Source organism: Periophthalmus magnuspinnatus, chromosome 9 (assembly GCF_009829125.3).
Source record: "Periophthalmus magnuspinnatus isolate fPerMag1 chromosome 9, fPerMag1.2.pri, whole genome shotgun sequence".
Classification (NCBI taxonomy): Eukaryota; Metazoa; Chordata; class Actinopteri; order Gobiiformes; family Gobiidae; genus Periophthalmus; species Periophthalmus magnuspinnatus.
Window position 1 is genome coordinate 6,670,637 of NC_047134.1, and position 15,049 is coordinate 6,685,685.

General features: G+C 41.5%; 1 protein-coding gene across 4 annotated transcripts in view; it reads left to right on the forward strand.

The window, feature by feature from the left end:
* pde4d (phosphodiesterase 4D, cAMP-specific) overlaps nt 1–15,049 on the forward strand; it is a 311,873-nt gene that overhangs the window by 226,267 nt on the left and 70,557 nt on the right. The window contains exon 1 of one of the 4 annotated variants that reach the window (XM_055224394.1): nt 1,301–1,418. The exons of the other annotated variants lie outside the window; for them this stretch is intronic. Coding sequence (XP_055080369.1) covers nt 1,351–1,418 — 68 coding nt within the window. The 5' untranslated portion in view covers nt 1,301–1,350. Of the gene's footprint in view, nt 1–1,300; nt 1,419–15,049 lie in introns of those variants that run through there. 4 annotated transcript variants of the gene reach the window in all.

Below are 15,049 nucleotides of genomic sequence, written 5' to 3' on the forward strand. Positions count from 1 at the left end.
AGTGTACACAGAATCGCACCACCAGCCTGTGTGTCAATGGATCTCAGTAAATGTTGTTTCTGCTGACAGCGGGATTTGAACCGCCAGCCAAAAATATTGCTGGAGCTCTTTTAAAATGTCTGGACTGGTTAGTCATTGCTTTTGCCTTGAAGAACTCTCTTGTTCCTGTAAAGTGAGACCTGCTGTTCAGACTCTCCATAAAATCCATACAGAGCGGGTTATAAGTGTTCAGTGTGTGTGGGAAGCTCCTCTGTGTTTTTAAAGTATACATACTTTAATCAGACCCACTATGATGATTTCTTTGCTCTAACATTACAGCCCTATCACTGTAAGTAAGTCATGCGGGTTTTACATTTTAAGCAGTAAAAACATCTGACTAAAAGCAAGCAGCATAAATTTAATGCCACTGTGTACTGTGTAACATTCCAGGCAAGGCCACAGGTGGCACAGTCCCCCCTCCTCACAGACCTGTGAGTGTATTTGATGAATGCCACTCACAGAGGCCTTGTTTAAAATGCACAGGCTGAAATCATGACAGATTCAACAGTGTAAACGTCTTCATGGCCGAGGCTTTGGATTGATCTGGGCCCAAGCACTTTTCTGTCTCTCTTCCCTCTTCTCTCCCTATCTATCTCTCTTTACCTTTTCTCTCTCCCCTCTCTCCATATACCCTCCCGCTCTCCCCTCTCTCTCTTTCTCTCCATCTATTTCTCGCTTTTCTTAACCCTCCCTCTCTCCTCTCTCCCTCTCTCTCTTTTTCTCTCTCTTGTTCTCTCCATCTGACTCAGTGGATGACACAACACATCTTTTCTTCCTACACACTTGAATACGGAGCTGGTTTTATGTTACCGTAGCAGCAGCAGCAGCTTTGATTGACAGATCAGACGATTGTTAGGATTGCTTTAAGGAGAGACAAGTCCCGCCCCTTTGAGGACTTACTACAACCAAAACAACCCCCCTCCTCCTCTCTCTCTCCTCCTTCCTCTCTCCCTCGCTCCTCTCTCTCCTTAGACTTACCCAGCCAGTGCAGCGCTGAGTAACACAGTGAGCTGGACAGAGCTGGAAAGGCAAGAACTCCACATACAGTGTTCCAAGGTAAAAAGATTGGCAAAACGGGACTATTGAAAGAGAAGAACACAGAGCGGATTTGAACTCGTCAGGAGCCAGAACCGAAGCCGGAGCTGAGATTGTGCCGTTTCACCGTGCAAACTGCGGATTCTGTCATGCCTCTGCAGAGACTTGGAATTTGAGGATTTCCAAAGGCAATTTCTGCCTGGATTCTACTGAGACAGAGGTGTTCAGAAACGACCGGGAATGGTGTAGGCATTCTGGAGCTCGGAGCCGGGAGCCATGAGTATCATCCTGAAGCCTCGATCCCGTTCCACCAGCTCCCTGAAGAACACAGATGGAGGAATATGGTAAAGAATGGAAACCTGCTCTGCATAATGTGAATGTGATGTTTTGATTCACCAGAACGATTCTGAGCTATTCGGTTTGACTCATTTAAAAGTAAAGCAGTTAGATTGTGCCAGGACTAAAACAGCACTAATGCAGGACTAAAATAGTACTAAACCATGACTAAACCGGAACTAAACCAGGACTAAAACAAGACTAAACCAGCACTACAGCAGGACTAAACCAGCACTAAACCAGAACTAAACCAGAACTCATCCAGAACTAAATCAGGAATAAACCAGAACTAAAACAGGACTAAACCAGCACTAAACCAGAACTAATCCAAAACTAAACCAGGAGTAAACCAGAACTAAACCAGGACTAAGCCAGGACTAAACAGGACTAAACTAGGAATAAACCAGGCCCAAAACCAGAATCAAAACCAGGACTAAACAAGGACCAAAACCAGGACTAAACCAGGACTAAACCAAGACCAAAATATTTAAGTATTTACGAAGAGTTCACACTTCTTAATAAACTCGTTATTCAGGCTTTGCTAAGTAGCAATGGCCAGTTTCAGAAAACCATAATTACAAAAGAACTCGTTAAATTGAAGAACAGAGATGTGAATGGAGCTGTGGAGCTGAATGAGTCCGAGTGCCTCCACACAAGTGTAGGACTAAATACAGATAGTACACAACACCAAAAATCAAAACAGCTACAAACATCTAAACACATCTGAACAAACTGGAGCTGGTGTCTTCTGATGTGATCTCCTTGTGTTTACTGAGCTCTTTATATCTGCGTTCAGACAAGCTCTTTCCCCTCTGGAGCTTTACAGACGTGCTTCTGCCATCACTGGACACACATAGATCTGTTCATGTCATGGACGCAGACGGAACAAGAGCTTTTCATTACCGCTCCTTTCTCAATTATTACTCTACAGATGAAGAACACAGACGAGATCGTGTCTGCGGCTGCTTCTGTATCAAACCTAAAACTCAAAGATTTGCTCAACACGAAAATACAACCAGAACAAAACATGGAGCACCCTCTCGGACCAGAGCCTCACTGAAGCACTCACCTCAACTCCTGTTTTTATTAGAACTTGTTTAATATTTTGAATTAAAAAACATTTTAAGTACATTTAGTGGATTTAAAGTTTATTTTTTATAATTTAACTTACATATTTTTGAACTTTGCCTTTCAGCTGAGCCTATAGGCAAAGCTCTCAATTTACCAGTCTACATGGATACAAGCGGTTGAAATGAGTTTCCTCCGCAGAGAGAGGGTGAGGAGCTCAGTCACACGGGATGAGTTTGGAGTAGAGCCGTTGCTCCTCCACATCGAGGGGAGCCAGCTGAGGTGGCTTGGGCATCTGGATGCCTCATGGACGCCTCCTTAGGGAGCTGTTGCGGGCATGATTCACTGGGAGGACGCCCCGGGGAAGACCCAAGACACACTGGAGGGATTATGCTTGTCAGTTGGCCTGGGAACATCTTAGGGTCCCACCAGAGGAGCTCCTCTGGCGGGACGATAAGGCGTTCCCAGGAGGACGTGAGGGAAGTCTGGGAGTCCCTGCTTCACTGCTGCCCCCGGCCCCGGAAAAGCAGCAGAAAATGGATAGATAGATGGACATATTTTTCATAGCTGTGGTTGTACTTTGGTGTTGAAACACTGGAAATCCCCCTATTGTTGGAAAATGAAGGTTTTCTCTTATTACAAGTTCTATAAAGAAGTCAATCTGTGGAACACCTGACCCTGACCTGCAGCACTTCTCACATCTTACTTTGACTTTTACCTTAAACTTTGACTTTAATAACTGTGTCAGACTGTGCGGCTCCATTGGAAATCATGTTGTCTTGTTTGGATCATCCATCTTGTCATCTCTTTGTTTTTGGAATACTTTTTCTCAGAGTGGGTTTTTTTGTTTTTTGTGCTGGTTCAACTACGAGAATGTGGTTGTGCTGGTTAATGATTGTATTAGCAGTGAGTCTCTCTGAGGACAGTGGAGTTGTGTTATCTCTTTGGCACAGACCAGTCTCTGGAGAGCCAGCAGACTTCCACATCTTATTGTGTTTGGCGTCTGAAAGCGTCTGCACTCGGCTAACTCCTGATAAACCACGGCTTTGTTGGATTCTATTGGTTTTCTATCATTTCATTGTCACTGCAGCTCACAGTTACAAAGGATTTTGTTCTGTTTTTTAATTGAATAACTAAATTTAAAGGTGCACTGTGTAACTTTTCTGATGGCAGGTTCTTCCTCGTCTCCATGGAGATGTTTTCGCTTTGCCTTTATAGATAGAATGCTCTCGCTTTGCTTAGACAAAATGTTCCATCGCATGGCATTAAACTGTCTAGCATTTATTACTGTGGAACATTTCAGGCAAACCAATAACATCTCCATGGAGGCAAGCAGGTGGCGGACTCTTCCAGAAAAGTTTCATTCATTCTTCTCACTACAGCTCACATGACACAACCGCATGTTTCTCAGTGTTTTGTTGATGAAATTATTTAAGGACATAACAGGAACTCTATGTTAACTTGTATTTATTTTGGTATTATTTTATATTTAATTTTGGAATTTTGGATTGGACAGACCTGACCTAAGCATGTATTTGGGGTGAATTTATTTATTTATTTTACCAGGTAAGGTCAGTTGAGAACCAATTCTCATTTTCAATGACGACCTGGCCAAGAGGCAGAAAGTTCAACATACAACAGAATAACATCCATACAGGCAAAGACAAGAAAAAAACAACATTAAGACAGTTCCTATTTTCCACTATTTATAGAGAGTTAAAAACAAGTACATTGGTCACGTACTATAGATTTTATTGAGTTGATGAATGAAGCTATTGGAGTCAGAATACTAAGTGAAGAGAGGGGAGAGACATACAGCAAAAGGTCAGAGTTGAGAATCTAACCCACAACCCTGGCACAGAGCCTGGCATGTGAGCCTCAGCCTACACCACCAGAACATTGAAACACTGGACTATCGTGCAGCGCTCTCTGTGACCCTTCCATGACCCTGTGGTACAGTGAATGGAAATTAGCCTGTGGTGCTAAGATAGCATGTTTACATCCATGTAATTGTCACGTATGCCTGTAAACATACACTGTCCTGTTGAATAAATACATTTAAAAGAAATTTATCATCAGCTGAGAGCCATATGCCAGAAAAGTGTAGACTAATATTAAGATTTATTAAACAGGGTAATGTTTTTGTGTGTTTTTTTTCATGAAGTGAAATTTGCTTAGTTCTGGTACACATGTAAGGAAGGATCATTTAATCTACTTATACCAGGGTCCCACAAACTTACTTAAAAATACTCCACTCAAATCTGACCTTTTGTCTGTTTTTGGATGTTCGAAGCTTTAGTTATTTCTGTGTTAGTTGACATTAGTACCTCCTAACACTAGTTTATTTGTTACCCGTTGCTATGGTGATGCTCCCAGTATAGTGATACAGGACAGTGATCAACTGTTGCCGGAACTATCTGTGCGGTTATACAAAAATAACGCACCGCAGTTAGGTTTAGAATTCTCACTGACTGTGTGTAACATGAAGGCAGCTTATAATCAAGCTTTTTTTTTTTTAATCAACCGCAAACCTGGAAATAAAGTTGATGCATTAATAGTGGCCCAGCTGTTGTTATCAGGCTAGCTGTTGTTGTCAAGCTAGCTGTTGTTATCAAGCTAGCTGTTGTTATCTGGCTAGCTGTTGTTATCAGGCTAGTTGTTGTTATCAAGCTAGTTGTTGTTATCAGGCTAGCTGTTGTTATCAGGCTAACTGTTGTTATCAGGCTAGTTGTTGTTATCAAACTAGTTGTTGTTATCAAGTTAGCTGTTGTTATCAGGCTAGTTGTTGATAGAAGGCTAGTTGTTGATAGCAGGCTAGTTGTTGTAATCAGGTTAGCTGTTGTTATCAGGCTAGTTGATGTTATCAGGCTACTTGTTGTTAGCAGGCTAGCTGTTGTTATCAGGCTAGCTGTTGTTAGCAGTGCCGTGACTTGATTGCTGTGAAACATGTTTATACAAATGACATTTAGAATGCTCGAAATTTGCAGGATGAGGAAAGAGTTTGGGCAGCTGCTAATGCTGTAACATTGATTTGTTCTGGTAAAAATTGGGTTTAGCCTCTTTTAAATAATTGACTTTCAGAACAAGGGTGTGCACTGCCTTTAATGGGCTGTGTTCAGATTCTAGAATGTGATGATGTCATGATGTCAGATGTAGTGCAGGGGTCTGTGTAACTCTAAGGGAGATTTTGAAAGAAATCTCCAAATTTCTTTTAGACAGTTTTAGTTTCATGTGGATAGGCCCAGGAATTATAGAGATATTAACCATAAACCTGGACAACACATATGTAATTTAAACTATAGGAACCAACATATTTATGCTTTACAGTGATGTGACGCTGGGGCTGGGTTCTGCATCAGTGCGTATGGTGGAATGTTCAGCAGTTACCATGGTAACACAATGCACACATTAGCAAACACTGTGAAAACGTTTTTAGTTTCTGAAAACTCAAGTAAAAAAATACAAAATGGATTTGTACAACACATTTTCAGGAGCCTGTGATCAATCTGAGTGTTCATGGTCCCGTTTAGGAGTTTGATTTTCAACAAAAAGCTGAGAATGACAAAAAAAATATTGGCCAATGCTAGCTAGCTTGTGACTGTAATATTTATTTGAAAGAGCCTTGTTTAAAAGTACATTTTACCTCACCTCTTGTAGTTCAGAAGTTAATTCTTTTTTTTCTGAATTAAAAGGTTAGATTAATGTCTAATAAGGCTGCAGACAGAGCATTGCCTTCAGTTAGCATCATACCCACAGGGAATGTTGATGAATCAGCTGCAAAATATCAGTTATTTCCCAGTCCACTGCACTAACACACAGGTTCATTGTGATATAATGTTCAGAGCTGTCAGCATTATGTCTGAAACTCGTCCTACACCCCCCCCCCCCCCCCCCCCCCCCCCCCCCCACACACACACACCCACACACACACAAATGCACATTTCCTCTATACACATCCATATAGAGGAAAACTATATTGTTGTTACTCCATACACTGAACTCGACAGTAAATACTGGAGGTTAGCGTAGTCGCGCCGGGGGCTAGCTTCATGCTAACCCTCCCCCTCCATTTCACTGCACTGTCTCAGCTTGCCCTTTTCTGTCAGCTCACTTCAGCTAATCACAGCGAGTGCTAACCCTGTAGCTTCAACCAGGTGTTTGTTTGTGCCAGTGTGTTTGTCAAAGGAGGAAATGAAATGTTTAGAGTTTTGAATTTTGATATAAACTCAATTCCATATTTTTGGAACATTTTAAAGTCATTAGAGTTGGGACAGACATGGATAAACAAAAAATAACTACACTTGTTTGTGAGCCTAAGGGACTGGACCATACATTGTATACATAAATGGACATAGCCAACCTGTTATCCGCCACGTTTCAAATAGAAAATGATCATGGGCGCACTTCCGGCTCCATCGACTCTGGCCCCAATTCACTTTCTATGTAAAAACTGTGGCCCCTCTATCTGTAACTGCTGCTGTCAGACTTGTCATTTTGGTCTTAAAATTAACTTGCTCTACATGATCCTGGTGTTTTTATTTTGCTTTTGTTTATTGTGTCTGTAAATCAAGATAAGAACATTAATAACAGATAAATCAGGCATCCCACTAGGGTTAGCAACAGGTCTGATTGAAAGTGTTCCTAAGCTCCTGCTCCCTGCTAAACCAGCACTGTGGGTGGAAAGGGGCGTTACCTTCAACAGCCTGCTATAATACTCGCCGTTGGAATTCCAAATATGGAACTCGGCTCCAAATTAGCCCCTATAACTGCTAGCCGTGATGAGCTTTGTTTGACCAGACGCTGTTGGTGACATCACACTCACTTCCACTTCCCACTTCTTTATACAGTCTGTGGTTTAACTCCTGGTCCTTGTTGTTTAATCCTAACTTACTTACTTACATTTTACATAGTGAGTTTGCTAATCACCATGGCGTTGGCTTGTTGTTTTTCTATATTCATATGAAATTCTCCATTATCCCAGTCTTTTTATTAGTAACACATTTAACACAGTCTATGGATTAGCTCTGGAAATTAAAGTATAAGCTATTTAAAAGATGTAACTGAAGACGATGTTTATATATTTTATTTTCCAAGCCTTTTTAGTTCTCTTAATTAATTACACCATATGGCGTTGCTTTTTGTACTTTGGCTCTATACCTCCCGTTTTTCACTAATGATAGGAGTTACTATGATGTTACAATGATCGTGCCTACCAGTTTGTTTCTTGAGGTTTTGCATTGAAATTACAAATGAATGAATAAGATTGGACTTGCCTTCCTAAAACTGCTGTACATAGCCTTAACTGACCTTTATCATTATCACCCTGTTATATCTGAACACAGAACAGAGTGCATTGTTTTTGGAGGTGGGTGGGGGCGTTCATACCGGATTTGCGTTGCACCTGTTAAAGATCTTGACGGGTTTCAAGATCCTGCAAGTTCACTGTGTTCTCACATTGTGGGTATAATTATCCCTCTCCAACTCACTGTAAAATGAAACTGAGATGGCTTCATTAAGGGAACTCTGCTGAGTACGTTGAGTGATTGGAGAGGTGGCCGAGAGGGAGCTGTCCATCACGCAAAGGTTAAACATCAACCTAAAAGAACTGGCTGGTGCTCAGAGCTGGCAACAAGAAGCAGTTGGCGGGCCATCTTGAATCCTGACCAAGTAGTGCTCAGCTGGACCATGCTACTTCCATCTGGCACATCTCATCATCACTCAATTATATCTGCTTTGGCTTATCAAGCACCGTGCATCCTGTCATAGGTTTTCCTGATCATTTCAAATGGAATTATGGGATTAGTTTTGGATAAATATATGGCTAAATATGGACAGACCGGCTGTGTTTACATTGAGCATTTTTGAGATAAAGACGTTGCAGAATAACATCGATATAAGGAGACACAGCAACTCAGAGTTTGACAGTGGAATAAACAGACTGGCCCAATGCAACAAAGCATGTTTCAGATGGAATCAATGTCAGACAGGGCTGGACCACTGGAACTTTTCCTGGTCGACCGAGGCACTTTTTGAGCTGATCATGTCATCTGTGCAACACCACGCACTGGTGTGGCTGTATACCCTCTACCATGAGTTCACCGGGCCTCACATGTGGCCTCACGCAGATGTGGTCCTGGTCCAGTCCTTTATCACTTGGGCTGGCCCAAAGCTGACAGGCCTAGGCTGATTGAAATCATACTGAAATCAAGGCATTTTGTGAACAGAATGTTTCCAAGCCCATAAAGGCATTCAGTCCTCACGGCAGATTTTATTTTACATCATAGACACATATGTTCACACAGTTCAGACTTCATGACACAAGCTGCTCCTGTGGAGTTTAGGGGCCACTTCAGACCTCTGCTATCAGACACTGGAGCTGTCACTGTTGTGGGGCTGATGTCTGGAGAACCTTTTTTGGTCAAAGTGAAGCTGGAGAACACTTTCGTTTGGTGAAATATGTGAGCGATTTCATTTGTTGAGTGAACTGTGTGAGCCGTTTCCTTGTATTATTCAGAACAAAATCTATAATTTCTCTGACGTCAGTTCAACAGCTTTTATTGTTTCTCTTTGTTGACTTTAGAGAATCTGCACTGTCCTGTGTTTTTTCTTTTAAACTTGTAATAACATATAACGCACACTGTTTAGAAAAGGGCAAAACATTTATTGAATAGAATTGCATTTATCTGATTTAATCCACCAAATGCTTCCATTGGAACATTGCTCCATGGCAGTTTTGGTAGAGCGTCTATGGGTTTTATAATGAGGAATAATTAAGACTGTTGCCAAAGTAATTAACAATTGAAACAAAATATTCTTTTGAATGTGGAAAAGTCCTCAAAATGTCAGCTGAAACACATGAATAGCCTGTCTGCCTTGTAAACTAGCTCATGTGCCCTGCGTCAGTTGCCAGGTGATTGTGGAATTGTGTACAGTCTTTAAATATTACGTGAGGGTTAATGGTTGAAATCCCTCTTGAGTTCATTGTGTTGTGTCCTAGAGCAAGACACTTCACTTTGCCCTCTATGGGGTGACCAAACCTATCATTGTGCTTCTCAAATCAATATTATCTTTCACTGTGTTGCAATGATTTACTGATTAAAGTTTGACAAAGATAGATTTTGGTAGATTCACTTTGTTTAAATAAAAAATATGATTCTTCCTTGTTTTGGCGTTTAGGGGGCATTTAGTGCATAAGACACTCAAACTCCTCATTTTTACTGCCTGAGAATCAGACTCCACACTTATACTTTACTTAAATACTTTACAAACTTATGAGTTCAGATGGGCTTGATTGACAGGTGGATGGTGGGGGACATGTATGGTGTGTCTGTATCAAAACAAACATGGCTGCCTCTTAAATATGACATGATCTATCTCCATTGTGCAATAAAACCTATTCAAAATAACATAACTTAATGGGCATACATTCTTTCAGTGTTACTTGTATCTGAGGTCTCTATAAATAGTATGGAGTCAGTATGATGTTGGTCACCCTCTTAGCTCGTCCTTCACACTCTCTGACTCTGAGGTGATAAAACTCGTGTTTGTTTCCAGAGTGACCACTGGGGCTTGTAGTAAACGGCTCCTTTTGTTATTTCAGTCTGGCACCTGATTAAAGACTGCGGTACGTCTCTTTCCCGACTCTCCTACCAAAGAAACAAGCCAACTGACCAAGGGCTGTGGTTCACTGTGGGCCTTGGTTTAAAGATTCACTAAGGAACTTTCCTGTTTGTCCCATGGAGACACCGGTGTGCTTGGAATGTTCCACAATATGGCATTAAACTTATCCATCTTATGTTTTTTTTTCAGTTGCAGGTAGTTTTTATTCAAAGATCTCTTTAAATGCATGCCTTGTGTGAGTGGGGTTGCTTCTCCACAGATATCAGAATCAGAATCAGAATCACTTTTATTGATCCCCGAAGGGAAATTCTCTTAGTTACAAGATGCCACAACCACAGGATAGAATTTAAGAATAAGAATAAAAAGTCATTTAAATAAGAATAAAATTTGTGCAATAAGAATAAAGTGTCATGCAATAAGAATAAAGTGTAAAAAGATATGATGTGTAACTTGGTCGATTAATGTCATAAGGTGGAACATTCAAGTTAAAGCAATAACATCTCCATGGAGACAAGCAGATGAGCTGCACAGTGGACTTTTAAAAACACAGAGGAGCTTTTTTGATGCTACCACATTTGTGCTGAGATGGGCAAAAAGGATTTGAAAACATTAAAATGATATAGAACATTTATAGGTGCAGTATGTAATTTTCTGGAGCATGATTCCATTGAGATAGAAAGTTAAAACCATACTCCAGAACATTCCTAACAATTCCATGGAAAAAGCAGACCAAACGAGCATCAGGTTTGTGGAGATGCAAGCCCGCATAGTAAGGACCCATGTTTTTCTTGTGTTTTCTAGTACAATAAAAAGTATATTATTCTATTATGGGAATAGTCTATGAATTTTGAATAGTCTATTTTTTGGGCTAAAAGTTACATAATATGGCTTTAAGAAGAACCAGTTGTCAACCTATTTATAAAGTGTAGACAGTGACAACAACCAGGAAGTCCACAAATTATAAATAAATAAATAAGCATGACATATGGCGGAGTCATGTAAACATGAGCCCCTGGATCTCATGTTTACATCACTCCCTCAAACTCTCCCTCAAACTCTCTTAAACTCTCTCTCAAACCCTCCCTCTCCATCAAACTCTCCTTTTCAAACTCTCCGTCTCAATCTCTCCATCAAACTCTCTCCCTAAAACTCTCCTTATCAAATTGTCCTTCTCAATCTCTCCCTCAAACTCTCTCTCTATCCCTGCCTCAATCTTTCCTTCTCAAACTCTCCCCTCATACCCTCCCTCAGCCTTTCTCTCAAACTCTCCTTCTCAATCCCTCCCTCTCAATCTCTCCTTCAAACTCTCACTGAAATCTTTCCTTTCAAACTCTCCCTCAATCTCTCCCTCAAACCTTCCCTCTCAAACGCTCCCTCAGTCTCTCCCTCAAAACTTCCCTCTCAATCTCTCCCTCAAACACTCCTTCAGTCTCTCTCAAACTCTCCTTCGCCTTCCTTTAGTCTCTCCCTCTCAAACTCTCTTCCTCAATATCTCCCTCAAACTCTCCCTCAAACTCTCTCTCAATCTCTCCCTCAAACTCTGCCTCAAAATCTCTCAAACTCCCTCAATCTCTCTCTCAAATCCTCCCTCTCAAACTCTTTCTCTCAAACTCTTCTTCTCACTCTCTCCCTCAAACGTTTTCCGTCAACCCTTCTCTCTCAAACTCTCCCTCAAACACTCTCCATCAAACCTTCCCTCTCAAACTCTCCCTCAAACACTCTCCATCAAACCTTCCCTCTCAAACTCTCCCTCAAACGCTCTCCCTCAAACCTTCCCTCTCAAACCCTCCCTCAAACATTCCCTCTCAAACCCTCCCTCAATCTCTCCCTCTAACATGAGCGCATCTGCAGTTTGTCTGTGAGTTGAAGGTTGTGCTCTTTCCATTTCCAGCCCTGTTACGTGTGCGCTCGCATTGTTTGTCCATACCTGGTCAGGAAGACGGTTTGCGGCGTGCGTTAGCCTGCAGATGACGCGGCGTCGCCATGGTAACATCTTTGTGTGTCGTTCATGATTGACTGGCGTTTCTGAATGGCTGAGGGACAGTGGAGCGTAAAACTAGTGTCACGACCTAAGAAAGAAAGAAAGCCGCTGCTTGAGTAAAAAATCAGCTGTCCAGATCCTGCAGACGGAGACGTTTCACCTCATACGTGTCCATTACTGAACACGTCTGCTCCACTTATGTGCATCTGTTAGAAAGTGCTCTGATTTCCCTGTGAGCACAGAATAAAGCTGTGTGTGACGGGATGTGCTACAGGACAGAACTATTAACTACTATGTATACTTATGTATGGGAGTGCTATGTTCCTCTGTTCCGCTGTTTTCTCACATTTAAAAGATATTTTTGAAAGTAAAAATTCACAATCTCTACGTTTGCCCTAGCCCTGACCTCAACAAGAATTTAACCGTCCCCCTGTAACCTCAACCAGAAGCTAACCCTCGCCCTTTAATCTCAACCAGAATCCAACCCTTACCCTTTAACCTCAACTAGAATCTAACCCTCACCCTTTAACCTCAGCCAGAATCCAACCCTCGCCCTGTAACGTCAACCAACATTTCAAAGCCAGACCCTGACCCCAACCTTTACTCGACAACGACACAGAGCTAACCCCCTTTTTGTAAATATTAATTTAAATAATCATGCCTAATGATAATGACCATGATTGACAGGTGGATTAGCCAATCAGGGACAGGCATGGTCTGTTTATACTGGAAATAATAAAGGAAACATATCACAAGGGCTGAAAAACATTGAGGATTTCTGGATAGGTGGCCAGTGAGCTCCTTCGTTTCACATGCATCACTTAAATAAACAGATCTGATTGGACGATCGTGTTTGGGCTTGAGACGCAACAGAGGATGTGGGGCCAGACTGAGAACAAACTGTATAAAAATATATAGAGATGTTGCTACTGAGGATAAGCAGTAATCTGAGTAACAGTATTTTTATTCCAGAGACATGACGTCATGACGTCATGGATGTGACATCATCACATCCATATATATTTTGTGACTTAAAATAAAAATGCTCCTAATTCGTAAATACGTATAAATATGTTTCAGCCTGGTCTGATTTGAGTGGCTCCTTTGTTGTTGTTTTCTGGGGAAACACTTGACCCACATTGGTCCAGTCATCACAACAAACACAGGAGGTAGTGACGAGAACAGCGTTGAAACATGAAATCTGCCAATTCACCGTGGGAGTGTTTCCCATGGCAACGCAGGTGGTCAATTATTAAAATGTATACCGCGTCATGAAAGGTACCAGAGTGTGACAGTAATGCAAAAACAGCATTATAATTTTGTTTGTCTCATCTAAAGCCGTACTGTGGAACTTTTTACTGGTGAAGAGTGGGTCACCTGCTTGACTACATGGAGATATTATAGCTTTGAACATTTTACTGATTTATCTCCATGGAGACGAGTATGGCCAAGTTACAGGTCAGATCTGTGGAGAAGCGAGCTAGCTCATAAGAATGTTTCCGTGATTTTTAAGTTTTCTCAGCTGTGATTAAAGTGTTTGATAAATACGTTTAATGCCATAAATTCCCGTCAATGGCGTTTCCATGTAAATAAGAAGAAAAGTTACAAAGTGCACCTTTAACCTCAGTTATTTAGTCTTGCACATACCAAACCTATTTATTTCTCAGTGACGCTTTTGAATGCCTGACCTTTTCCTCAGTGGAAAGATTATTAGACTTTAGACATTCCTAAAATTCCTGTCGTCTCTGGGACAAACGGCTTTTAATTAAACTCAGCACAAAACAGCTCGAACACCAGCGTCTCACCTGCGACGAAACGTGTCGCATCTCTAAAAGTTACAGCCTTTTGGTCAAGGATCAACCCACACATGGGTGGACCAGAGTCGTAAATCGTCTACACACACACAGATACACACACCATATACACGTCCACACATGCAGACATATATACACGTCCACACACATACATACACACCCCCACACACGCACACACACACCCCTACATGTTCACACACACACATAAACACATCCGCACACACACACACACCCCTACACACACACACACACACACATCCACACACAGATGGAGGCGGCTATCTGCTGTCTCTCTCTCTCTGTGTCCTTGCTCCTAACAGCGTGTCCTAATATCGTACGAAATAAATGTACTTTCACCTTACCAGCATCTTCTCTTTATAGTGGACACTTCTGCACAAGTCCTACCTGTTTTTGTGTCTTTATGAGCTCATTTGATTCTGTTTTATGCTTGTAAAACATTTTATATTAAGCAGACTGAGGTTTGTTTCCTGGGCAGAGTGAGGTCTTATGGGAGCAATTTGCATGTTCTCTGCGTGGCTGTGATTTCCTTTTCAAGGCTAAAAAACACATTATGAAAAGATGCTGTATATTGATGCTAACAACATTTTAAAGAATGTTTCCGAAGTTAGCTTTTTAATGTTATCTCACTTTTGAAGGGCACTAGTGAAGGGTCCACCACCTGCTTGCTATGATTTTGCATGCAATGTTCAACAGTATGGCATTAACCCTATTACAGGTGTTTGTTATTGCTAAAAAGAGGTTGGGAGTTGGGTCGCCTCTCCACAGATCCACTGGAGATAAATATGTTTAAAGTTATACTGTGGAACATTCCTGGCGAAGCAAAAAGTTCTCCATGGGGTGAAGCAGATATCGTACCCACTGCCTTTTCCTTTCATTATTGTATAGGTTGAAATATCTCCTGAACTGTACCAGTGACTCCCGCAGGTATCGGACCCTCCTGATCTGGTCTGATCTGACTCTACTTGTGCTGCTGGTGACTGCGTAAACATCAGTGGCTACAGCTACATTAGAGCGTGGCTCAGTTTTCAACAGTTCTATAAATATGCACAAGATTCAGACGACATCAGCTAAAGTCTTAGACAGGCACAAGTCTCTGGATGTTTGCTAACTCGTGTTTGTTAGCTCATACCTGTGG